Here is a 26,793-nt window from a genome sequence, read left to right as displayed (position 1 = left end):
AGGAACACAGTAGACTGGATGAGCGCTGGGTTCCTACACAGTGGAAATGGGTTCCTACAGGGGAAATGAAGTGAATAAAATTTCTGACCATCGAGTAACGGCAGAAGTAACGTCCGTTACTTTTTTAGGGTAACTGTAACGGTAACGCGTTACCTTTTGTAAAAGGTAACGTAGGGCGGTAACGCGTTCCTTTTCTGTTAGCGTAACGAGTAACGTATTTAGTTACGGACGCTAGCAGGAAGATGAAATACGCCGAGCCAATGCCGCCTGCAAAAAAAAAGAAAGAAAAGAAAACAGCTTTGTAGGGAAGGCTCTAACCGACAATAGAAGCAATCACTAGAGAACTCCGAAAGCAGATTTTGCGAGGAATTTTTATCTTGCTATCGAGAGACACTCAATAAGTAGGTTTGGACGTTACTAGACGCAGGCAAGTCAATGATCGACAGGCGAGTGTGACATGGTTTTGAATTAAATGCAGACATACCTTACAGTACTCGCAGCCCCATGTATTAATTTCATATGGATATTTTGTGGACGAGCTGGAGTTCTGAAATGCCTCATGTATTGTCTTTAATAAATGCGATTATGATTTTGCTACATTGATGTCCCTCGACGAAACGATTGCTTGGCTTGCCCAAAACAGCAAGCAGTCTACTCGAAGGCCATGAATTGTAACAGGACAAAATCTGGACGAAGCAGTCCCAGAACATTTTTTTTGAGCGGATATTAGTAAGTACCTAACTTGAAGAGTAGCGTGTGCGAGACAATGAACCGAGTGGTAACGCTGTGTGGAATGAAATGATTAAATCAGGATGCCTCGAGATAAAGTGATCTCGCGAGCTGGGACTAAGTTGTTAAAGTGCAATCGATTGACAATTGAAGGTAAGTTGTAGAACAGGTAATTTGAACATGCGCTTGGGCCATGAGCGTTGACTTGAAGAATTTTTATTGAAGATAGGGTTGTTCTTGCAAAGAAGTTCAAAGCAGACGAGGCTTAATTGGCAAGGATGTAGTCACGATGAGTGAGAGGAATTCCCCAAGAGTAGTGATTTTCACAGTCAGCTCCAGGCCATCCAGAGGGCCTACGACATCGTGGCGGTCGCGTCGTCGGTGGCGCCACCGACTTGATCTGGGGAGGGAAGGGGGGGCACCGGCTTCCCTAGTTCTGAGTTTCTCAGGATTCAAATAAAGTTGTTGTCATGTCTGTAAATATGAGCCGACGAACATTGACTATAAATTTAAGCTGAGCGCGCTGTAGTTTCGGTGGTAGTTATTAGCAATCTCTCTCACTTCACGATCTAGTTGTAGCGTGAACATAGCGTACCCACAAATAAGGCATGCAAAGAAATGCCCGCGCAGCGCTACTAGCAAAAACATTCTTTTAAAACAAGGCCATGCTACATCATTCGCAGCAAATTCCTACGAACATCTGTACTTCCTATCTGTTTTTTTTGTTATCTTTGTGACAGGCATTCATTTCATCGCCTATTCGTGTTCGTGTTCAACAGAATCCTCTGCAACCGAAAATTCCGGCTGTTCGCGTGCTTTGTGGAAATCGATCGTATGCGAAGTAGTCTGCGAGGAGCCGCCGATGCCCAAATGTTTGACGTTAAGCCAAGGGGGGGGGGGGGGGGGGGAGTTACGAGCCGGTCCGACGTATTTTGTAGATCGAGTGGTTTGGTGTGCGAGGCGAGTTAAACCGGGAGTGCCGCCAACAACGGAACTCCTAAAGCCCAGACTGTAGCCCGGCACGAACGTGTGAGCGAAGAGGTCGTTACATCGGGGAGAGATTAATCATCACCTTCTTCGGAGACTTCCTTAGATTTATGCGCCTGCGCGCTGACAGCGCTTTTCGTATCCAGCGTTCGTGGAAGTGTACCGGGAAAGTCGAGAAACGTGAGCGCGATCTCTACACAGCCAGTGGTTTGCAGGCTTTGCACCACTACGGTGTATGCAGAAGACCACATGGATGAGACCGACGGCAGGCTGTCTGGGATGTGGAAACGCCAAGTTTTCTTCGCTTGCGTAATGGAGGTTCTTCAGTAGGCCAGCAGCGTTGTTGAAGGAGTGCCAGGAGTCTGAACGCCCATGCTTGGTCACAGTAAATTCTAGAGGAGTCTTCCTGATGAAGCATGCGCCTTTGGCATAGTGTTGTATGTGTGTAGTTGTGTGTTTGTGTGTGTGCCTCTATGTGTCCGTAGATCGTCAGGCTTATTAACAGGAGAACCCGAGTTCAAAATCCGTGGCTGAAACCTCTTCATTCATTTTTGCTGACATATAATGACATCATAACTTGGCAGGATAGACACAGGCAAAGTTCCTTGGCAATGTAAGTTCTCAACCACCTAATCTCCTGGTCACTCCCTCATGTGTGGCGTGGGAGAAAGTTCACGCCAAGGCAAAAGGGTGTTAGGAGGGTGTTTGGTTTGTCCATTTGGAAACTAGTGAGACTGCCACAACCATTAATCCCTTTAAGGACTAACGACACCGGGTTTACAGTTACTCCCCATGCAACTTATTGTTGGTCCTCACGGATGACCTCAATGGACCAATATTTAGTCCTCAGATTTACACGTTACCGAGCAACTGTTAGTCCCCACAAATCACCTCAATGGACTAGCATTTAGTCCTTACAGTTACATCTTACCGGGCAACCATTAGTTCTCACATTATCACCTCGCCGGACGAACTGTCAGTCCACTCAAATACTCCATTTGGATGAACTTTTTATCCCCAGTTCAAATGATCTGGTAATCTCCAGGGATGATTTTCTACAGTTACTATCCTCAAGGCTGAATACTTTATCGCAGTTTTTTTCCGCAGCGAGCAACAAATGGCGCGAAAAAGAACACGCGAAAAAATATTTAGTCATGTGTGTATCACTGCTTTCGCAGTCAATGCGACAACGAAAGACAAAAGTGAGACAATGAAACGTTACATTTTTCTGTATACGTATGAAGTTCGTGCTTCTGAGAAGACGTCTGAGAAGACGAAACATGAAATACCCGGGTATGAGCCATGCAGTAGAGGATACTACTACTACTACTACTACTACTACTGGGATGCTATTCTGGACGCTACCGAATTCCTCCGTGTCGTCAGATTCGCCATCTTGTCAACTGTGAATGGTCCTGAGGGCTTCTACGCACTCTCAAATTGGCATGAAATGTCGACATAACAAAAATTTGTCAATGTGGCGGAATTTGACAGTGTCCGGGATGAGATCCCTGGCTGAGCTCTTCGCTGTATCTGTCAACCAGCCTAATATTTTGTAAGTACTTCTTTACGTAATTTTATATTAGTGAAAATATCGGGTTAAATATGTGTCAGTTATGGGTCAGTTGTGTGTCTGCCGGCTTCGCGTTATGCGGGCGGTAGTGTGGCCTTTTTGTTTCAACAGAGGTTTCTCTTTCCGCTCGCACAAAAATGATTTGCAACTTTTTTCCATTCTTTTTTCGCATGCTATTTCGGCAAGTTCCGTGTGAAACAGAGAGCCTTGGATTTGGATTGAGATTCTGCGTATTTTAATAAGCTCTCCATTTCGCTCTGTGGCGTATTTACAATGTGGTAAACAAGCGCTCGCATAACGCGTGCAGCTGTGTCACAATCACGCTCCTTTACTTGTTGTCATAGCATTTTTCAGCTGGCTACGTAACATGGCCACCACCATGCTGGCAAATGCCACGTGACAGATGATGAACGCATCCGCCTGACTGCGTATAAAAAGAGGCAAAATTCGTTGTTACACCACGTAACATTCGGTTGTTCTTTTGAGCTGGTTGATACCTTTTCAGACTGCTCCCTGGGTAAGTGCAAAAATTTTTTTGTGCCTTCGGATAAGCGATGAAGCTATAAGAACAATATGGCTAAATGCATCTCTGATATATGTAAATCTAATATGCGGGCGTCGAAATGAGGAAAATTAAGAAGTGCCGTTACGAAGCAGTCTAAGAATTACCGAGCGCAGCGCGATGTATTTAAAAGCTGTCCAAAGAAAGACACAGGTTGCTTGATGCTACGCCTAATTATTGGTAGGTCACCGCTGCCGCGCAGAAATAAGCTATACGTGGATGTAAATAATCGGCGGTGCTGTAATTACTTTTCTTTTCTCGTTTCGCCAATGATCCGAGCACTGATACGCCTACAGTGTACGTTATCTTTTGGATTATCCACTTTTGAGTGATGGTTTACAAGAACGGAATGCTGTGGAGAATTCTTCGCGGGCAGCTGACTTTGTTGGTTGAATAAGCGCAGTGTCAGTGTCAGAACTGTTATTAATGGCGGTACAGTTGGCTGGCGGTTTCATCCGACATACCTGCCAGTGCCCTTCGCCTTTCGCTTCCGGCTCCCAGAATTGCGCAAATCACCCGACTGATATTTGTCGCACCACTATATGCTGCATATCAAAGATGTGTAAGAAGCAAGCACCACATAAAATGATGAGCCCGTCCGCTTCACTTATTGCCTACGTTAAGGTGCCACAGTCCTATTCACGCAATTTCTGATGGTTTTACTGTATTTTACTTCATCAACCGCAGCGGTTACATTTTATTCATTTTTTAAATAGGCGAATAGTCACAAAATATTACAACATGAAATGTCCACCGAGCATTGGATAGGGCCATCACCCTCCACTGTACCCATACATTCATTTGTGACGCGCATTTTTATAAGTGGCGACGTTACTAATGCGAACATACGGTAAAGTATACACTATTTGCAGGGACAGATTTTGATATCTGCTCTTATGCTTGTGTTGCAGATTAAGGAGATACATCCAAAAAGCTGCTCGTCATGATGGCTCGTGGGCCCAGTTCGTGGCCGAAGGCCGTGGTGTTTGTAGCCATCCTGTGCTTTTCATGTGGTAAGCATAGTTGTAGGTTGTAGAAGACGCCGTATTTGGCGGGTATGGAATGGTGGGAATTTTGTCGTGATTTATTATTGAATAAGTGCTCCGGAAACAAAATTTTGAAGGCTAGATAACTTGTGCGATAGATTTGTGTGGACACACACGCATCACCCGCCACGGTGGTGTAGTAATTATGATGCTCGACTGTTGACCCAAAGGTCGCGGGTTCGAATCCCGGCCGCGGCGACCGCATCTTCGATGGAGGCGAAAATGCTTGAGACTCGTGTACTTAGATTTAGGTGCACGTTAAAGAACCCCCTGTGGTCGAAATTTCCGGAGCCCTGCACTACGGCGTCTCTCATAATCATATCGTGGTTTTGGGACGTCAAACCCCAAGAATTATTGACACGCACGCATCATAAACAAAATATCAACGGCTAATATAGCCTAGAACGTATTTACACTAATCTTAAAGCACGTGTCGCGCATTTTCACACGAAACAGCCCGTCGCGACATCGACACTAACTTCTTTTTAACGTAAGCAACAAACATCCACCTGCGTCACGAGTTTGTGGTGGCTGCCATGATCCTTGCGACCGCCATCTCCTAGCATGCATCGTCAACGGAAAGAGGGCGCCGATCTTTTATGGACTAACAAAGGCTGACGCTTTTGCCTCGGCAGTGCATCTTTTTTTTTTTTTTTTTGGTGGGGGGGGGGGGGACGTAAGTCACACATATTTCAAACATCCCAGAGGGGATTATAGCAGCACCCAGGTAGCGTTCTTTGAAAAGAGTTGTCAACTCGGTTCATATGCGAGGCGGTTTTGCGTGCTCACGTAGACAGCTATGGATGGATGGATGCACAACTTTATTTTAGTCCTTCGGTGCGCGCGATTAGCGTGCAGCGGGCCGCTCCCACGTCGGGACAGAGGGGTTTACATGAAAACCATTCTGGGTGCCGCCTTATTAGAGACCGAAACGGTTACTTGGCACTGTAAGACCGTCTCCAAATAATGAAAAGTCGCGCACTCGACCAGACGAGGTTTCCAGCAGTGGGTCGTTAGATACTTATAGCAGCAGAAAAAAGCAAGATGTAAAATTTTTATTTGAGTACTCCTTAAACACAAACAGCTTATGCTTTTTGACCCTGCCCCCCCCCCCCCCCACCCAGCTACTGACCCGAAGACGCGTGTTCGACCCCGACCGCGGCGGGCTCATTTTGATGTAGGCGAAATGCTCGAGGAGGATGTACTGTGCGATGTCACGTACGTTAAAGAACACCAGTTTGTCAAGATTACCCCAAGCCCTCCATTGCGGAGTCTTTCACAGACTGAATCGCTTCGGTACATTAAACCCCATAAAACCATCCAACGAGCCCACTCCTCTCATTAAGCCAGAGACTGAGAAGTGAGAACCGTAGCCTCGTGATAAGAAGCCCAACGTAAAAGCCATAAGGCTAAAGGCCTGACTGAGTTCGCTATCAAAAAATAATGGCCACATCTCGAAAAAGAAAAGAATGGCTACGAATACGCAAGGTCACATGACTGTCGAACACGTTGTTCGCAATAACGCCCATAACACTGAACCATCCAAACACGTATGACTGCTTACAAATGAGCTGAGACTAGCTACTCATACTGGAAGCTATTCATACTGTGAATATGTGGCCGCAGTACCCTGCCGTTGGGCACAAAGTAGCATGTGTGATTCCAGGCCTCTGTGACAGTATTCCTGCGTGGGCGCGCGGTGAATAAAATCTGTCTTCACTACTTCCATTGCACGTCATAAAGTCTAATGTGTTGAAATTCATTGTCGCGTCCCTAATTGCCAGAGTGTTCTCTTGAAACATGCTGTAAATGAATGAATGAATGAATGAATTAATTATTAATACCATCTTTCGTCGGTGCCTTACAGGAACAATGACGAGCCTGGGTACAAATGCGGCGGGAATCTTGCAAGAAATACAATCTATACTTCGTCAACGAGGATCATCAGGATCCGGTACAGGCGGCCAAGGCAGTTCCTCAGGCGGTGGAAGTACTGGAATAGACATTCCGTCATGGCTCAGCGGAATTTTTCCGGGTCTAGGAAGTAATGAAGCGGGAGAAAGTGGCAGTGGAGGTGGTACGAGCGATGGTGGAAGCGGTGGAAGCAGTGAAAGCGGGGGTGTAGGTGGTGGAAGCGGTGGTTCAAGCGTCAGTGAAAGCGGTGAAAGTGGCGGAAGCGGCATTGGAAGCGGTGGAAGTAGTGGTACAAGTGCTGAAAGTGGTGGAAGCAGTGAAAGCGGTGCTGTAAACGGTAGAAGCGGTGCAAGTGGTGATGAAAGCGGAAGCGGAGAGAGCGGTAGTGAAAGCGGTGGAACAAGCGGAAGTAGTGGTGGAAGCAGTGGAAATGGAGAAAGCGGCAGTGAGAGCGTTGGAAGCAGCGGAAGCAGTGGAAATGGAGAAAGCGGCAGTGAGAGCGTTGGAAGCAGCGGAAGCAGTGCAAGCGGTGCTGGCAGCGGTGGAACTGGAGAAAGCGGTAGTGAGAGCGGTGGTTACTTCGGTGGAAGCAGTCAAGGTGGTGGCGCAGGTGGTAGCGCCGGTGGAAGCGGGATTATGCCTTTTATTGGTGGGAGCTGGGGTGCAGGAATGAGCGGAAGCGGAAGTTCGTCTGGTGGAGAAGGCGGACCCACTGGTACTGGAGAAGGGACCGGCACGGGTGGGCTCGGAAGTATCCCAGGCACCGGAACAAGTGGTGGCGGCGGCGGCGTCCGTAGATAGAACGTCGCTACCAACATGCACAATACGGGCTCGTCATAAACGCAAGTTATCGAGCCATGGATCTTTTTGGAAATGGCGACAAATGCTAAACAGTAGAATGAATGATGACGGCGGCACAGTTGTGCCTCCGAGGATACTTTCGTGTGTCTACATTTCTTTTTGCTCTGTGTTCTGTCAATAAAGAGCAATCTAGATGGACAATTTACTTTATTTGTTGATTCCGACAGCGGTTCGTGGAACAAGGCATTGTTTACCACATACAGCTTAACAATTTTTAACATGCACACTGTGGAAAAATATTTACAGCCTTAAAGAGGTCCTGAGTCAACCTTCGTGCTTGCTGAAAAAAAAAACCGACATAAAACGGAAAGCAGACGCTACTGTGAACAGCTCAGCCAAATCTTGCAGTTGTGCGCGGCAAGGAGAGTTCACAAGCGGAGTGCGAACTTGCCGCTCTCTTCAGCGTCCTCTCTTCATACTGAGGACCGTACACTTTTTTCGGGAGGCCCGTCATACAACAGATTACTGCTATTGGCCTATAGCTGACATAAAGCAAGAACGGAGTTTAGAGCAGGTGCGCTTCTTGTGAAGGGGGGCCGCCACGAGCCGGGTGTCACGCTTCATATAATCATTATCATCATCATCATCAGCCTGTCTACGCCCACTGCAGGGCAAAGGCCTCTCCCATGTTCCGCCAATCAACCTGGCCCTGTGCTTTCTGCTGCCGCGTCATACCTACAAACTTTCTAATCTCATCCACCCACCTAATTTTCTGTATCCCCCTCACGCGTTTGCTATCTCTTGGAATACAGTCAGTTACCATTAATGACCACCGGTCATCCCGCCGACGTGCTACGTCCCCGGTACATATCCATTTCTTCTTCTTGATTTCAACTATGATATCCTTAACCCCCGTTTGTTCTCTGACCCACTCTGCTCTCTTCCTGTCTCTTAAGGTTACACCTATCATTTTCCTTTCCATCGCTCGCTTCGTCGTCCTCAGTTTAAGTTGAACCCTCTTTGTATGTCTCCAGGTTTCTGCTCCGTAAGTAAGTACCGGTAAGATGCAGCTGTTATATGCCTTCCTCTTGAGGGATAGTGGTAGACTACCATTCATAATTTGATAATGCTTGCCGAATGAGCTCAATCCCATCCTTATTCTTCTAGTTATTTCACTCTCATGGTTCGGCTCCGCGGTTACTACTTGTCCTAAGCTGGTCGACGACTTTTAAATGCGCCCGTTGCTCTCCTCGCGCCATCTCGCTGGTAATGAAGAAACGCTTATAAGCGCCTGCCATCGCTGAGTCCTGCCAGTGGTAAAGGGTGTGTATACAACACTCGCCGTTAGCTACCTGAAGGATCTGCGCTTTGTGGCGTAGTGGTTAGCGCCACGCGCTGCGGACCGAGAGGTCGCTGGTTCGATTTAGCGCTTCGGAAACATTTTTCTGAATTATTTTTCTTTGGGACTTCTCTCTCTCTCTCTCTCTCTCTCTCTCTCTATATATATATATATATATATATATATATATATATATATATATATATGGTGCATGACGGCGACGACGGCAAAAATCAACAGAGATTGTCCATATAATTGCTATCGCAATAAGATAAATAACAATTGTTCAGGTTTTACGTCCGAAAGCCACGATATGATTATGAGTAGTGCTGGGCGAAGATACTATCTTAGATACTTGTTTGGTAGACGTGTATCAGTATCGGTATTTCTGACACATTTAATAATGTATCGTGTATATTAAGGTAAAGATACTCCATCGTAACGCGCCTCGCAAAACAATAAACGCTGGCTGAACTCAGCTTCTCAAGCTGATACTGCTGCACTGAGCCACCTGAATAAAGCTAAACCACGGCCGCTAAATAAAAAAAGAGGTATGGCCTGCCGAATGGGTGCGTTTTCAATGGGGGAACGCGCGGCATGCAGTCTTTTGATACGCTACCGCAGGGGCGCTGCACAACGGTAAGCCACGGCCGCATTTAGGCACTATAGCCGCATGTAAGCGAACGCTCGGGGCGTTGGCTTGGGCGAGCGCAAGCAAACGCTCTTGCTGGAAAGGAGCAGCCGTACACTTGTTTACGAGGCAGAAAAGGTGTGGTTCTTTTTGCGTTGGCTCTATGAGTGAGTGCCTAATGTGATCGGACATTTCACGATAACCGCGATGCCCGAGACCTGTTGTGTAGCCCGGTACCGATCAGTAACTGCGAAGAAGTCGGATATTCACTTCGTTCACATCAAGCAGGACGACTTCAAGGTAGAGCTAGTAGAGCGCAAGGTGCTGCGACCGAAAGCCGTGCCGACCTTTATTTTCGTATTATTCAGCGTACAAGCTACCCGCTCCCTCTTCGAAAGGTAGATCACTTGTTCGTGTTTCGCCGGCTCCTTCCATATCGAACAGACGAGTGCCAAAGGTCGAAAACAGAAGTTGTCAATCACTTGCGTGCAGAAGTCGCTGAAAACGAAATCGTGTTCAGTGGAACGACGTCGAATGCGGAAGGATTCTCTGGACTGGACGACGGCCTACACAGCCCTGCCATGGAATACCTCGTTAAAACGCGAGAGTTAAAACCCAATAAACTTTCAGTTCGGTGTGGAGTGCTGTGTGTCTTTCCGCAATTTTTTGTGTTCGTTTTTCATCTGCGCCGTTCATTGAAGACGAGAGTACGCGTCAACTCGCCCATCTTCACATTTTGGAACAATATGTAGGCGAGACGTTTGCATTTACTCTGTTTCAGCAATGTTGTTCAATGGTAACGGCTCATGTTTGAATCGAGCGTCATTTAAAAATGACACTTATTAGTGCAATGCGAAGTAGCAGTGCACCAGATTTAGCAATCATATACGCGCTAGTTTATTTTGAAGAGCAGAAACTAATCATGCATCACTAATAAAGGGCCGCAATGAGGAAATCGTCCCACGCAGCTAACAAAGTATAGACCATTCAAACGACCGAGAACAACAACGAACAGCAGTGGACCACTTTTTTTTCTCAGCAGAAGAAGAAAAAAATGATTGTTCAATAATGATTGTTCAATTATTGTTCAGTTTTGCATTCATTCATCCATCCATCTTTTGCAACGACGCTGTGCCACACGCTTGTATCTTCACGCGAGCGAAGCCTGCTCGTGTATAGTAGCAATGACCGCAAACAAAGCATACTGGTATGTCACCTGGCGTGTCTTGCACATAAATAGCCGATATGCAATCACAGGTCAAGGCGAGGCGACTATACTGACCCCTATAACGAATGCGCGCAGCCGGCTGCCCTCCTGTGCGAGCGGTTTTCTTTTACCGTTGTTCAGCGCTGCGGCGGTGGGGGAAAGAACTAGCGCTTTCACCGGCGCAAAAGAGCGTTCGGTAGGCCGGCACCTCCTTTTTTTTTATTTAGCGGCCGTGGCTAAACGCAGTGACATTCACTGATCTTTCCGCCAGAGTTCTCTAGCGAGGGCAGGCGATGATGTCTCCGCGTCCCTATTGGTGGAGCAGAGTCACATGGTGGCGCTCGCGGCGTCTCGACAAAATCGACGAACACGTCTACGCCGTGTTGGTATTTTTATTGCGATAGCAATTATATGGACAGTCTGGGCTGGTTTTTGTCCGTCCCCAGTGCCGCCGTCATGCACCGTATATGTATAAGTATGTATTCATATATAAAATCTCCAAAGAAAAGTAATTCAGAAAAATGCTTCCGAAGCGCGGAATCGAACCAGGGACCTCTCGCTCCGCAGCGCGTGGCGCTAACCACTACGCTACGAAACGCAGATCCTCCAGGCAGCTAACGGCGAGCGTTATATACACACCCTTTACCGCTGGACGGACTCAGAGACGGCAGGCGCTATAAGCGTTTCTTCATTACCAGCAAGATGGCGCGAGGAGCGCAACGGGCGCGGGGGGTTGTATGTCTTGTGCTTTCCCCGCGATGACCTCGCTGAAGTCACAGAGCGTGCGAAGGTCACTTCGCGCGCTGCAGCGGCCGCGTTTGCGAAAGGAGCGCGCTGTTCAAACAGAAATAAGTAACGACTGCGACATTTAGTTCGCGCTCGTCCTGTGTGTACCTGTTCGTTCGTTTCGTGCGTCCTGCTTTATGTTTCAGCAGTGTTCTTTCAAGTATCAAGCTGTGACGCATGATAGTTCGCGCTCGTCCTGTGTGCGTTCTTTTCGTGCGTCCTTTGGGCTCGAGCGACGCGCCGGCAATTTCGAGCTGCTTTCCGTTCTTCGCGTTACATTCCAATTTGTTGCTATCGCATTCATTGCTTCGCCGTTGCGGCGAAACTGTGACTTTTCTTTTTAGTAGGGAAATTGCCGTGACACTTGCTGTGCTATGTACTCCATTGCGTGCGGCGTCTTTCGCACAAATTTTGATGCCGCTGTAGAGTCGTTATCGAATCTTCTCTCGCGTAATGCTTCGTTACAATGTTTGGAGAATCCAAGAATGGGGTTGCTCTGCGTCTCGTGGCTTTCACACATCAGCGACCTGAAGGATCTCGTGGATATAATTTTGAGTTACATATTCTATGAGATTAATTTAGCTGCAAATGAGATTATAACAACTATCGCACCACCGGTACCGATGCTAGATGTAATAAAAGAAACAGAGCATATCTTGCGTACCGTATCTTTTTCTCCCCGCTATCTTTCTTCAAATAATTTTTTAAAGTATTAGTGCTTGCTTAGCTGTCCTTCTTTTGAATGACATACATTACTTAGGTCTCTTCATTCTAAAAACATTCTATTTAAAAAACATATTGCTGTTTTACAGTAATATGTTTTTTAACATGCTGCCGAAATGAGCTCTCGCATTTTTTCTTACTTTTAACCATGTGCGATATTTCTGCTGCTGTTTGATTATTTATATTCCACTCGAGTTTATTGCTATGTCAAGGCGATGTTGAGGAGAGATATATAATACGGGGATGGCTAGAGTACAGAGCAACAAAACTTCTACTTACTACTTCGTATAACAGCGAAATTTAGTTTCAGATATAATAACAGAAATGATTATGAACCTTTTGAAGATGTTAGGGAGAAGATCAGAGAAACATTATTACACGAAATGCACCGTTTTTCACATCAGTGTCTCAAGAAGCTGTTTTATGATATTTTCCACAGTGAGTCAGTTTTCTAATGTCTAGCCTTGGCAGGTAAGTTGATGATAATTCGTGCCTAATTGTGATAGCCATGAGGTGCGCCGCCTGTGTAGTGTTTCTGTTCTTATTCAATGTGAGTGTTTGGTAACCGCCTTTCTATTTTACTTGGATATATATTTATTTTTCCTTTTTAGGTCTCAATTTTTTTTTCTGCTGATAATCACCATATTATGGGAGCTGTAAGGGGCAATAGTGTGAATAGCGGTGGTATCCTGCGATGCTTTGTGTAACCATACAATACGTCTGAGACGTTTCTGGGCTGCACATGTTATGTCGTAGAAGAATAAATGTTAAAAGATTGCACGTTAGTGACTATGTCGCTAACGAGCGCTTTACGCCAGCAGATAAGTAGAACATGAAAAGTCAGTGCAGTTTTATGTACTCTACGCATACACGATGCGTCACAAAAATGTCGCTACCAGCGTTGTTGCTGCTGTACATCTGTCCGGTGATCCGGTGTTGCGGATACGGTAATGCATTTGCGGACAACGTGCAAAACACCGGTATTTGCGCCATCATGCGGAGGCTTCTTATTAAAGTGCTTGTAATTAGATGGAAAACCCTAGGTGGTCGGCAAGCAGAGCAGCGTCTCCCGTCAATTACGAAATCGACAAGCAGGAAGCACTGACAGTGCAGTGTATAAACAGCTGCCACGTTAAGCACCTAAAATAAACCAAACAAGTTGTTTCGTAATGAAACTATTATACTTGGAGCAAGATATACAAAGCTTATGAGATACTAACAGATATTTTGTTCAAATGACAGAAAGTTGATCGCAGTTAAGAAATGTTCAATGCAAACATTTTTGCGAATATACATCTAATCCTACAATATAGATGATGATTAGAGTTAAGGCTTTATGGTTTTCTGAAAATTCGCCACTGGAAGGTACGTGAAGACTAACTTTCCAAATGAGTTACGACACAAAGTGGGATGATAATTATCGCTGAAACCCACCTAATTAACAATGTAAGATTGCACAATGAACCTCTTTCTGACTGCAGTAAGTGGGCATGCATGTCTGTATTGAGAAGTTTGAGCCAGTAGTGTTTTTACACACTTCCACTTGGCAGAATTCTTCCATCATGTCCGTGCGCCTGGATGTCCGGCCGCGAGGTCTAATTGCGGCTCACATGATTACGCGCGCAAGGCACTATACAGACTGGCGCAAAGCAACGCTCCGAAGTCCCGCGGAAGTTTCGTGTGGCGTTTAGGCAAATATGACGGTCACCCTTTTATTACCAGCGGGCGATATCAAGGAATGACTGCGCGTCACATCACGATGAAACATTGCTCCGATCCTCGCTGTCTTGCACGCCTAATCATTTGAACCGCAATTAAACTTTGCAGCTGGATAATTGGGAGCACGGACATGCTAGAAGAATTTTTTTTCAAGTTGATCTGTGTAGAAAAGCGACTGCTTCTAACTTTTCCATTCAAATATGCCAGCTTAATGCAGCAAATAAAAACGTCCATCGTTGCATATCAACTGGGCGGCTTGCAGCGATAATTACCCTTTCACTCTGTGTCCCTTCGACCACACAACTTACATGCAGAGGTGACATTGCAAGAAAATCATCAAGGGCAATTTTGATCACCCTGTACAAATCAATAACGACAAATTTGCGAATGTATCGAAATGTCTAAAGATACGATTGCAAAGTATCGCATCGGATACTATTAATGCAGCAGTATCTTGTATATGTGCTTCAAATACTTCTTGCCCAAATATCTTGTATCGTAGAGCGATACAATTTCACAGTATCTTTGCCCAGCCCTGATTATGATGGACGCTGTATAGAGGGCTCCGAAAATTTCGACCACTTGGGGTTCTTTAGCGTGCACCTAAATTCAAGTACACGGGCCTTTAGAATTTTACCTCCATCGAAATGCGGCCAGGACTCGATCCCGCGACCTTCGGGCAAGCATCAGAGTGCCATAACCACTAGACTGCCGTGGCAAGTCCTAAGAACAATATATAGTAACACCAATACGAGTAGCAAATGGGTGTTCAATACCCTTTGTGTGCCATGTGAGTAAATGTATCTTTATAAAAAAACACGCTCCAATTCAGGAAGGGTTAAAATATTAAAGACAGGTTTTAATGCTGATGTGTTGATGGTGGTTATGATGTTGCCGCATAATCGCAGGAGCTAGACCGGGCCGGCTATTTCGTCACTTAAACGTCTTCTTCGACGTAACATTATCTTACAATCAACGTCATTTTCGAGTTCCTCTCAGCATTGCCGGAAAAATCTTGGAGGACGCTTGATCTTCGCCTTGAAGAACAGAGCGCGATAGCGTGACCGGGCCCCGTTCACATCGTCTTCTCACTCGCTTGCGAGGCTTCGCTTGTTGGTGCGCACCTCAGCCGTGCTACGAGTAAATGAACGCCTGTGCGCGTAACATTCTTTAAACTTTCCTGGAATGCGTGTTGACTGCAGGTGCCATTGCGGAGTGCCCACTACGCCACAAGTTATTCATTTTGCAAGTAAGCGAAGTACCCACTACGCGTTCGTAAGGCAATACGCGCAGCCGCACACTTTGTTGATGCTGTTGTTTATGATGCTAGCCTGAGAACTTTGTAATGAATGGGCCTTTGCACCCCTGACTCTTTGTGCAATTGACATGGTGTGACACCTGGTGAAATCATACCCTTCTGCCACGCAGTACTACACGCGTTATTACTATTATTTGGTTTGGATACACAAAAAACACAAAGACAAACAGGAAATAGGGAAGGAAGAGGCTGTCAGCTGCCACCTAAAAGGGAGAACGCCTTCCTGCTCCTCCTGGAAGAAGGAAACATATAGGAAAGAAAGAGAAAAGTGCAAATAAAAAACAAATAACACAGACGGGAACACATATAAGCAGCCACATGGAGAGGTGTCTATAAACACGAGGCCAAATCGGTTTTGTTCGTGAAAGTTAGCAGGGTTCGATGGGCCTCGCCACGCAGAGAAGCGCATCCTTCCGGGAACAGGCAACCATCAAGGGTCGTACACATAAGTCCAGTGCGTCTAATAGTTGACTCTGTATTAGTGCGCGAACGGTTATATCGTCAAGGACGTGAGGACAGTCCGTTGTGTACGCCTTGTGGCTGCTATGAGACAATGGAAGACCTAATTTTAGAGTGTCCCGCATTTGTTATGCAGCGGACTGCTCGCACGTGTTAACGGGGCTCCTCGCACTCCATGCAAGACGCATGCATAGGTTTCTTTCTGTCCCAAAGCCACTTCGATCTCTTGCGTGCCTCTGTGGTAGAACGGCTGACTACATGCAGGAGGCCTAGGTGATACTCCCGATCGAACCTAGCAATTTTATTATTTATTAACTTGCATCTATCGCAATTTTTCTGTCAGGGATCCTGCCGAGTTTTCGCTCACAACCCTGGAATTCCTGCGACGCTCGTTCTTTAATGCTATCGCGTTAAAATGTGAGACACAATATCAGTACTTCGTCCTGTAAAAGAGATGTTGCCCTGGAAGACATCATTTCAGTGCACTCCAGCGGAAATCCTGTCTTCATCACGTTGCTCAGAAGCCTCGTTCACTTAGTACAAAAGCGCTTGCAGGGTCATGTGAAGCGCTCCATAGTTCTCACGGAGTCATTGCAATAAGCGCACGGTGGAGGAGTGGAACCCCTGACGGAACGTTCACGAAGGTACGCAGTTCATAGTCTCTGATGCTTGAGCATGTTTACACTCTGGAGAGGAAAGTGTTTTCATGGCAGTCCCTACGAACGTTCTTGTTGCAAGTCATATCGCAGTGTGACACAAGGCTTCATCTGCAATGACCTAGCTTGGTGTTATTTTGAATGGAGTTGCAGGGAGCACTCGAAGTAGCTCCTAGACATACCATTTCCAAAAAAAAAAAACAAAAAAAACAGGCAATTTCTTCGAAATTAAGGAGCAAGGTTTTGGCATAGTGACATAACGCTTCTGTTATTTTAGCCTATGTTTTAGCTATAACATCGCTTCGCAGAGTGATAAAACTTATCTTGAAAAACAAAAAGCACAAACACAAGAATCTGTAGCCACTGCACATGAGTTTTATTGACGTCGGTATGAGTGCTGCACAGAAATACATTCCTTGATTGCAGTTATTTCGGGCCATTTGCCAAGTATGTGTTTTTTTCACGAGTTTTTCTGTGAAAAAGTTTAATGAAAATGCTCGTGAGCTTCCACTTTGCTTGTTATTTTTCGGGAAAATCATTCCAAATCTACCATTTGGTCGCTGTGTGCGCTGGAAGTTTAAAAATGAGGAAATTCGCGAGAGTGTTCTTGGCTGCCGAAATCTGCACATTTTCTTAGTCAAGAAATGTTTTCACATAATTATCATTAGAATCATTACTGAAGGCCCTAAACGCGCGCCTAGAATAAGTTTAATTAAATTAGAGAACGCCGACCAGGATTACCCATTCATCTTTATCCGGCTTCACGCTAGAAGGTGTCTGTTAGAATTTGTTAAGCAAGGTGACTGCACAAATGCGTTGCGCATGCGTTTTCGTAGACGTCTTTATTCGTTCGAGTTTTTCCGCTATCTCTGTTATTATTAGTGTCCTTTTAGATGCGCGGGAGGAACATGATCTTCTTCAATATGTCTACTGCACTGCATACCTGCAAGCATAATCACCTCAGCTTCCATCTGTATTAATGTAATTGCGAGGTATCGTCGATTTACCACGCAATAGAGTAGGCTACCTTTGTTTACGTAGAAACCCTTCCTAAAGAGTTAAGCGAAAACCGACAGAAACGCTCCCTACACGCGACCTATATGTCCTATATGTAGCCTATGCTGCATATGGGACAGCAGCTGCCCGCGCTCGCTGATATCAAGAAAAAACGTGATGTAAAGGAATACAGCATTAGATAGGCAGTAAGCATTACGGCGAAGAAAGAAAAGCACGACCAGGATTTGAGGACATGTGCACGTAGCGCCATCTCGCGTCGGTGACTGCGGTGGCCTGCCGTAACTGAATGGGAAACAGGCGAAAAAAATCAAATCTCACGAACAAAGCTAGTTATCAAAAACGACTCCCGGTTCTAACAGCACAGACTTATTTGAACATTCTGTAAAAATTACAGTGTCGCACTACAAACCGCGTGGCTTCCCAGAGTGTTTAAAATTTTAAAGTGGAGCCCGGTGTGTTTCTAATGCGCGGTGTTCAATTGTCCTGGGAAGCCACACGATTTGTAGTGCGATACTGCACTTTTACCGAAATGTTCCAGTAGGTCTCTACTGTATAGAACCCCAGTCGTTTTTGATAGCTTGCTTCCTTCAAGAGATATGATTTTTTTTTTTCGCCTATTTCCCATTCAGTACGGCAGGACGCCGTTGCTAACGCCGAGAGATGGCGCCAGCGCACTGATCGTCCTCAAATCCTGAGAATGGTTACTCAGATGCAACCTGACTGTGCTAGGGCACTTTCAACTGCGTAGTTATTTGTCACATGGTCACCAGGCAGAGAAAAGAAGAAATAGCATAGCCACCGTTTTTCTGAAAAAACGATGACAAAAGAAACGAAGGCTCAACAGCATGTGTTGTGCCAAAACGCTTCCGCAAGGTACGTAGGGGGCATACAGCTGACTGCGCATGTTTTTGGCTTTCGTTCGCAACGCAGATGGTGACGCATAGAGCTATTTCGGTGTTAGTAAACGAGGCTCTATGCGACGTGGAAAATGGCCTGCGTTTTTGTTTCTTTATTTGAAGAGATGATTTTTTTACGGAACGGGACTTAGTAATGAACGTAAAGGGTTGGGCTATGTTTTGCTACTATTCCCAGTGGTGAAGAGTTAAGGGTAGGCAATTGTAGTGATAAATGGTATTGAGAACGGAAGCCGCAGATGCGTGGGTTGTTTGCGAAATTCGGTGCTAGCAGATTGTGAAGTCGCTAACGCCGAATCTACAGCGTTTTTGTAATCTGTATGCCAGCAGTATGCACGAGATGGCTAAACGTAAAGTTTACTGAGCGCTGTTTTGTGCAAGTAATATAGTAATTCAATATAGCATGATGTAGTAAACAGTTAAAAATATTTTGGAGTTTTCTTTTCTGCAACTGGGAAACATTCTCACAGTGTTATTGCCTGTTTGTTATTCTCGCTGCGTTTTGTTGCTTTGTTACCGGTGCTTCCCATCAGTGTGGCGGCCTCCGCCAATGCATACCATGTGTCCACTCCATGTATGAAGCATATAAGCGATGATAGTGAATACTAATAGACGCTTCGTGGAACTGACAAACATATAGAAAATGATGGCATCTACTGAGCCCGCACACAGTATTCTACGGTTCATGAAACCCTTAGCGACCACCTGTTGGAACACTGTACCCCCGCGCTTGGCGGCACGGCGGCGTTCCATGATGCTGAGTCAGCGCCCCGCTATTTGTCCGAGCTTCGTGTCCCGCCGCTTTTGCAGTCGTACCCCATTGCCTTAACTTCCGCAGTCTGTCAAAGAACCAAGTGGCATTTTTCCCGCACATTGGCGCGCCTATTCTTTTTTTTTTGCGCAGCTCTTCGGCGCCCGTTCCTGCATTGAGCGGCGTCGCCCTTGCCGTCGCCGTCGGTGGCGTAACCGATAGACATGAAAAAAATAAAACGAGAAAACAATGCCCAGAATCGAATGGGATTTGAACACGGTACCTCTGCGCGGTAGTCAAATATTCCACCACAGAGCCACGGCGGTGTTTGAGGCTTATTTGCAAAAATACCTTATAGAAGTGTCATCGCGTTGACCTATGTAATATAGCCTGGCAGAAGCGTAAAATAACACCCAGCCATTACACAATGCTAGCTGCGCAACGAGTGTGTCGTTTAATGCTTCCCACCCACTGCAAAGTGCTCAGCCATATTTCCTCATCATCATCAGCCACATGCAGCATCAACAAAGTGCACGTAATACCTTACAGATGTGTTGCGGGTACCTCGCTTATCCGCAGAAACACGAATAATGGCGTAGTGGGTGCTGTCCTACTTCACAAAAATTTTGATTTCTGGCGTAGCGATACCTTGCGGAAAGCGAAAACTTCATACACAGTTGGTCTTGTCCCAACACGAAGCTGCGCTCAGAATTCGCGTTAGGCGGTATCGTGATCGTTGGCAATTTTTTTTTTCATAAAGTCAGCCTACTCTTCTCTCGAGCTCTGAGGACGTCTTTCTTCCCTCCACCGGAATGGACTCCCGGCACAACTAACATGACCTCTGCATGTAATGAATGATAGATAAGCTAAGTACAAATAAATGGTACATATTTGGAGTTTCCGAAGAAAATTTGAAGCATGTTCTTGTCAATAACTTGGGTATTCAGTATTCTCTAGAATAAACTGACTGATCACAGATTTCTTAATTACTTTGTGTTTCTCCATTGATAAAGATAATGAAATCTTGATTATTATTGATAATTGTTGGCATAAGTAGCATTGGTCGCATGTGTTTAAACAAAAAAAAATCACATAATGTGAACTTCTCCCTGAATTAGGTGCCTTAGTGAAAGGATGAGCAGAAATAACAGTACAGTAATTGACCCGCAATTACAGCTTCACACAAAGCTCAGGACGACTGGCTACAATGTGGGACGTCGCAGTATTGTGGGCTACACACAAAACGGTGCCGCTTTAGGAATATGGCGCATCGGTAAGGCCGGGACATATGGTAGCAGTTTTGTCCTTGAAAGTTTTGCGGCTTGCACGTTGATTATTTTTCGCTACTGAACATATCCATGTGTTTGCGCGTACCGTGCAAGTCCGCGGACGTTTCAACGTGACTCTCACGTGATATCTCTGTGCTGCTACTAAATTTTTATACAGCTTTCACGTGACAACTGCCCTAGCTGAGATTTGCAGAAACAAAAGAGGCGCAGCGTAATCAGACTGCGCCATATCGTTGGAAAATTCGCAGCCGATCCACACGAAGTGTCAGGTAAGTGTGGTTAGGCAGAACCCTTTGCTGAACTGTCGCTTCTTTCGTAAGTTTTCGGTTGACCCTTTCTTGGCGTGTCCGACAGTGCATACGCTTTTTATTTTTCTTGCTTACCATTATGTTTCTAGTAATTAGATGGGAAAATATGCCTTGTCCAATGCAATAACCTCATCTTTTTAAAGTAACACCAAATTAGTGTCAAGATGAAATCTGTCAACGTAGGGAAGGTTTTATTTAGACTATCAATATATTTATTAGAATTATTAACTTGGAAACAAAGAAAGCAAAAAAAATTGCCGCAGATACCACTTATTGTGGGAATCGATTTCATGCGAAGTAGCAGCGTACGCATGATTTTCGGCCTTGCGACACACGTTACAAGATGTATCGACGCCAGGGACGTCGAGCACACTGGCGTGTAAAGAGCAGCTCATGGCACGATGTAATGGCGGCACTCACATTAGAGCGGATATGTAATTTTATCCTATCGCAACGAAGTGCACGCTACAGGTCCGATTGTGCGATTGCGATAGGTAGAATTCGTTGCTGTATTAGAGCAACGCTTGACTATAGCTTGCGTAGTCAATGTTTATTACGTTGTTATACATGCTGATATCCAAGACTGCAACCACAATTGGCTTTGCCCCGATATGACACTTGTGTGAGGTTTTTGCACAAGAAGTTTGAAGCACTGGAATGCCTCTGTGGTAGATTGCTTGAGTGTCAAGCAGAATGCCTGGATTCGATTCTGGCTCGAGGTGATAGAGCGTTTCTTCATTTCACGTACACTCGAACCAAAAAAAAAAAAAATTGGAGTGGCTTAGCTCGGCTATGCCAGGATATACGTAGCGTTAGCAAATGTTCAGCTGATTATTCTTAGCTTTCTAGGTTGTCTAGGATTATTAGCCTTCTTCTGTTCATTCTTCGTAGGCTGAACCGCTAATTGCCAGGCAACTACTTCGGGATCCGATGAGATAAGCTTCTCGGCTCTTCTGCACCGATGAGCAGCATTTGCGCTCTCCTTCTCCATGGCGTTACCCACCTGCAAACGCCAGTCAGAGGCGCTATCATTCGGCTCCAGCGCAGTGTCAGACGGCGAAGGCCAGTAGCTGCGCGCGCGCCGGCGCTAGTACGTCTACTTCGGCTATGACGTCACTCCTCTGGAAAGCGCAGACCGGCGGCAGCGAGTCGCGCGCGGCAGCGGCGGAGTGCGCGTGAGTTCGCGGTGGCGGAGAGCGGTGAGCCAGCTGTGTGATATCACTGATCCTCGCGCATGCGCAGCACGGCTCATGAGGATCCACGCGAAATCGGGTCCGGCTAGTCAAGTGTAGCTAACGCTACACAATCGAGGTTTGCTGTTGGATAAAGCATCCTCCTCATGGCATGACCATGTAGTAAGAATTGCTGGAATTTTCGAACGATGCCTTCCCAAAGAAAAGATAACATTTTATATTGTAGTGCTGTAGTCCTGTACTGACTGTAAATGCCATTCATTCATTGTTTTACCCCAGGGTCGTTCAAGGCTGTGCTGCGCGGCCAATATGTTTTCGCCGACAATCAAGCGAGGGATGGGTGTGCTATTCTTGGCACTGTTCCTCAACACATGGGGTAAGCGTGTCTTCGCGTGCAGTTTCTTTAACAAGAACACGCTTCACTCTTAGGGCCCAAACGTTTCTACCGTATGAAAGGTCTGCCGTGAGGATGGTGCTTGAGCGTGAATACAGCTCGTTTTTGGTTGAGCCACGGTCCTGACACCCTTAAAGCGCCGATTTAACTATGTCCTCTCCACAGAAGCTAATCTCCTTCGATTCCCTGCCCGGATTGTAAGCACCAAGAGAAGGGGATGATGCATGCATGTGGAAAATAGAAGTTGATTAGCCATGAAGGTGATAGCTTCAAAGCAATTCCATTTTAGCGTTCACGGTCATCGAAAAGTGTCGAAGCAGTGGGTGTGCATCATCTGAAACGGCGCTGGGGAAAGGTATATGCGAGCGCACAGAATTCGTGTGCATTGTCGCCGGCATGATCACACTGCCACGGCGTACGGTCTCCGCCAGCACCACCAGCACCAGAACATCTTATGTACAGTGCCTGTGCCGGTAATGTCCAATTACCGCTGCGTTGCGTTAGTCGACTTCATGGCTTGTCTGCAAGTTTTCCAATTTCATAACGCCACGTAGTTGTGTACTGCCCTTCATTAGGGTACATTCACCTTTCACCTGTTGTGCGAGGCACGCGCGCGCACACACACACACACACACACACACACACACACACACACACACACACACACACACACACACACACACACACACTCAGGTCTGCATGTGCACCCAACATAAGCAGTGCCTTACTGCCTTACGCCCAGGTTACAAGGTGACCAACACGGTGGTATGGAACTTAATGTGGCCCATGCGCTAGTACATAATATAAACTGCATCATCGGCTGTGCATATTTGCGTATCTCGCTGGGCATATTTTGTATCGCGGGCGCCTGTTGACGACGAAAGTGTCTCAGCTGTGCTTGTGCTTTTCTTGCACGTTGTGGAAACAGAAGACCGGAAGTCAGAGCGGTTCTAAAATTTCCCGCCATTCCGAACTTTTACTGTACTTTAACCTGCCTTTGGTTTTTACACATTGAAAGCCATGTTTTCAAGAAATCCATGGGTGAACTCTCGGATTAGCAGATGGAGAAACGGGTACTTCTTCCACAAAGATTTACAATATATGACAATTTCGTTGTACAACTTTCGAATTTCGCAATAAAATGTACCTTGCGAGTAGCTTCGAGGTAACGGAATGCTATTTTCGAATATTTTGTACACCTCTGAGATACACTTGGTTGAGTATATCGTGCTCCGATGAAATGTTTTTTTCGTACAATATCCAGTAACTTTCTAAAGCATATTATTGAAGTATATTGGAAGAAGTTCTCGAAGAGGAAATTATTCCTGTCACTGAAGATCTCTCAGCGGATTGCGTAATGCCGTTGCTATTGATATACCACTCTGGTTATTCATATAGCAACGCGCACTAATTAAAGTTTTTTCTTTTAAGTTGTTTTTATAATAATCCTTTGCTAATCCCAAAACAACGATATGATTATGAGGGACGCCGTAGTGGAGGGCTGCGGAAAATTTGACCATCTGGTGTTTTTAACGTGCACCTAAACCTAGGTACATTGGCCTCTAGCATTTCACCTCGATCCGAATGCGGCTGCCGCGGCCGGGATTCAATCCCGCGACCTTCGGGTCAGCATTCGAGCACCTTAACGACTAGGCCACCGTGGTGGGTGTTGCTTTTCTTAACGGGTTCCTTGCTTTTGACAAGAAAACACGTCCTTGCATTGTATTTGATATTGGCGATGTCACTGGTGACCTCTATGAACATTTTTGTTGCTATTAATGTTTTCTGTAAATGATTTGCGGAGTTAAGCGTTCAGGGAGAAAGTCTCGTGACATTTCTTCAAAACTGGCAAATTTATGCGCCATACCTGCTTTTTTATTAATGTTCGCCTGATCGTTGTATTTTTATTTAACGCTTTGTTTCTTTTCTGACTTGCAGCCGGAAATCTAATCAGCTCACACTCAACTGATGCTTGCGATTCAGGAGGCAATAATGCTTCGACACTCACCACAAACACAGGAAGTGGCAGCAACAGTTCTGAGGGAGAAGCTACGTCAACAGGAAATGGAGCAGTTTCTAGTGGTAATGTTTCTGGCAATGGCAACTCATCAGCGGCAAATATCGGAAGCGGAAACAATTCCTTAAACTCCTCTGGAAGCGCAAACGCAACGGGAACAAGCAGTAACACGACATCGACAGCTGCAGATACGCTTGAAGACATCGAAAGAAGTACAAACGCGAGCGGAGGCACCCAAGGGGCAGCAGGGAACAGCTCAGCAAGTGTTACCGCACCAAGTAATGGTGGCTCGAATAATGGATCCGGAAGTGGAGGTCTGTCAGGTAGTAGTGGAAATGGAACTAGCAGCAGCAGTAGCAGCGGAATATCCGGAGGTTTAATTCCTGGGTTAGGCTCGATTCCCGGTATCGGTGGGACAGGAAGCATCCCCGGCATCGGAAGCGGTCTGCCAGGAGTCGGAAGTATTGGAAGTGGTGCACCAGGAAGCATCCCTGGCAGTGGCGGAAGCGGCAGTGCCATAGGCGGGATTCCAGGGATTCCAACCGGTGGCGCTGGAAGCGTGCCGGGAGTAGGTGGTATTGGAGGCATCCCGACTGGTGGAAGCTCTGGAACAGGCACAGGAAGCGGAAATACTGGAGGGATACAACAGGGGGCCGGATTGAGTGGTGTTGGAAGTCCTACCGGTGGCATCGCAGGAGGAGGAGGGACCGGAAGCGTTCCAGGTCTTGGAGTGCAATCGGGATCCGGGACAGGAACGGGCACCGGATTGAGTGGCGTTGGAAGTCCTGCCGGTGGCATCGCAGGGGGAGGAGGAACCGGAAGTGTTCCAGGTCTTGGAGTGCCATCGGGATCCGGGACAGGAACGGGCAGCAGTGGCAGTGGAAGCACAGATGACAAAGAGATCAATATCACCCTGGTAGTGGAAGGAGCGTGAGAGAAAGGATGGAGTGAGAAGGTGAAGTGTTGACAGGTATATCGAAATATTTCGAGGAGGGAGCATATATCGCCAGCAGCAGGTCAAAGGTGTTCCCTGAATTATGAGGCACACATTTACTTGGGGATGAAACGTACGAGTATGTTGTAGCCACCATGCTCAAAAGCGCTGGCGGTCTTGCGCTATTATGTTCTGTTAGCCAAATAAAAATGACCACTTAGCAAGCTTTTGAGTGTATACTTCACAAGACACTCTTACAGAAGAGCCGTTATGCTCGAGGTTGGCCGTGAGTTGTAGATAGAAAATTATCATCATCACGAACCGGCACGCCTTATTTTCTTCATTGTCGTCCTCTTCTTCCTCTTCTGCTTCGCTCCCAGAAGGCGTGCGCCCATTTCTCCGGCGAGGGATGCAATAACAACTCTGATGGGAGAGAGAACGAGTACGCAGAGAGAGAAAGAGAGAGTAGGAAAGAGGAATAAAGATAGAGAAAGAAAATCTTGCCGAAAAAAATTCTTGGCGACAGCAAGCATATCCGTGTATAATATAGTATAGCAAGGGCTGGGAAAGAGAGAGGTGAGAGGGAAAAAGCCTAGCCAAGCGAGAGCTAGCTAGGTACCTACCAGCTCTGCTGTGACCCAGCCTTGCGGGACTTAGTGCAAGTTGCGCCAATTTTTTTATAAAACTAACCTAACGCTATCTCACCCGATCGCCGTTGATCAGGTCGTTGTGGAGAGCCATAATGCGACGACCGCGTTCCGATATTAACGAATTGCGTAAGTTCGATCACTTAAAATCTCCTGGTGGCTGGTCATTGTAAACCACATAACATGATGTCTGCGTACATGTGAACAATCAATGAGGGAATCTCGTTTGAGCTGAGCAAACATTTCGGTTTTGCTTCAATACCTGCAGATATTTTCGGCGCAATATGACCTCCTTACTATTTCAAGCATTGAAGCTACGAAGGGACTGTAGTACGATTTTTTTGGCAATACTTTCAGTCGCACCAATAGTACATGTGCTACTACACTTCTATCGACAGAAGTGCAATATTTCACTTCTGTCAAATGATCACTGAACTGCCTCCGCATTTTTCTGCACTGCGCCTCCGCAGCGTCTTAGGACGCTGTGGACGAAATGTCGATGAGAACCATAGGTCAACAAAATGAATGGAACTAGCTCATACGTGCTCAAAATTAACATTTTTTTTGCTTCGGGCACACTCATACTCAGGCTCGCAAGAGCTCCACTTAACCGGGCGGACCCTTACTCAGCCTCACTGAAGTTGTGCTCTGTCGAGCTCACTCAAACTCAAGGGCAGCAATACTATGCTCAGCCGGGCTCACTCAGGCGTCGGTAAGGTCGGTAAGAGTGCGACTCATGGGTCGGTATGAGTGTGATCAAATAGAATCAAGAAAGGGTTTGCCGATTTATGATCGGAAGAGTAGGACGAGTCGAAAGACCTGACAATGAGTAGGTGTATGTAAAAAGAGTGGCAGTGACTACCGCTGACTAATTTAAGG

At 46.2% G+C, this 26,793-nt stretch overlaps 1 protein-coding gene across 1 annotated transcript; it reads left to right on the top strand.

Moving 5' to 3' along the window:
* Positions 1–4,767: 4,767 nt before the first annotated feature.
* Positions 4,768–7,612, top strand: LOC119390803 (keratin, type I cytoskeletal 9-like). The gene is made up of 2 exons (XM_049415378.1): positions 4,768–4,864; positions 6,765–7,612. Exons 1-2 carry the CDS (start codon positions 4,795–4,797, stop codon positions 7,610–7,612), a joined length of 918 nt encoding a protein of 305 aa, XP_049271335.1. The 5' UTR covers positions 4,768–4,794.
* Positions 7,613–26,793: the final 19,181 nt, after the last annotated feature.

The sequence above is a fragment of the Rhipicephalus sanguineus genome, chromosome 4 (genome assembly GCF_013339695.2).
Source record: "Rhipicephalus sanguineus isolate Rsan-2018 chromosome 4, BIME_Rsan_1.4, whole genome shotgun sequence".
Classification (NCBI taxonomy): domain Eukaryota; kingdom Metazoa; phylum Arthropoda; class Arachnida; order Ixodida; family Ixodidae; genus Rhipicephalus; species Rhipicephalus sanguineus.
The sequence above is the reverse complement of the archived record's forward strand: the minus strand, read 5'-3'. Positions and strand labels throughout refer to the sequence as shown.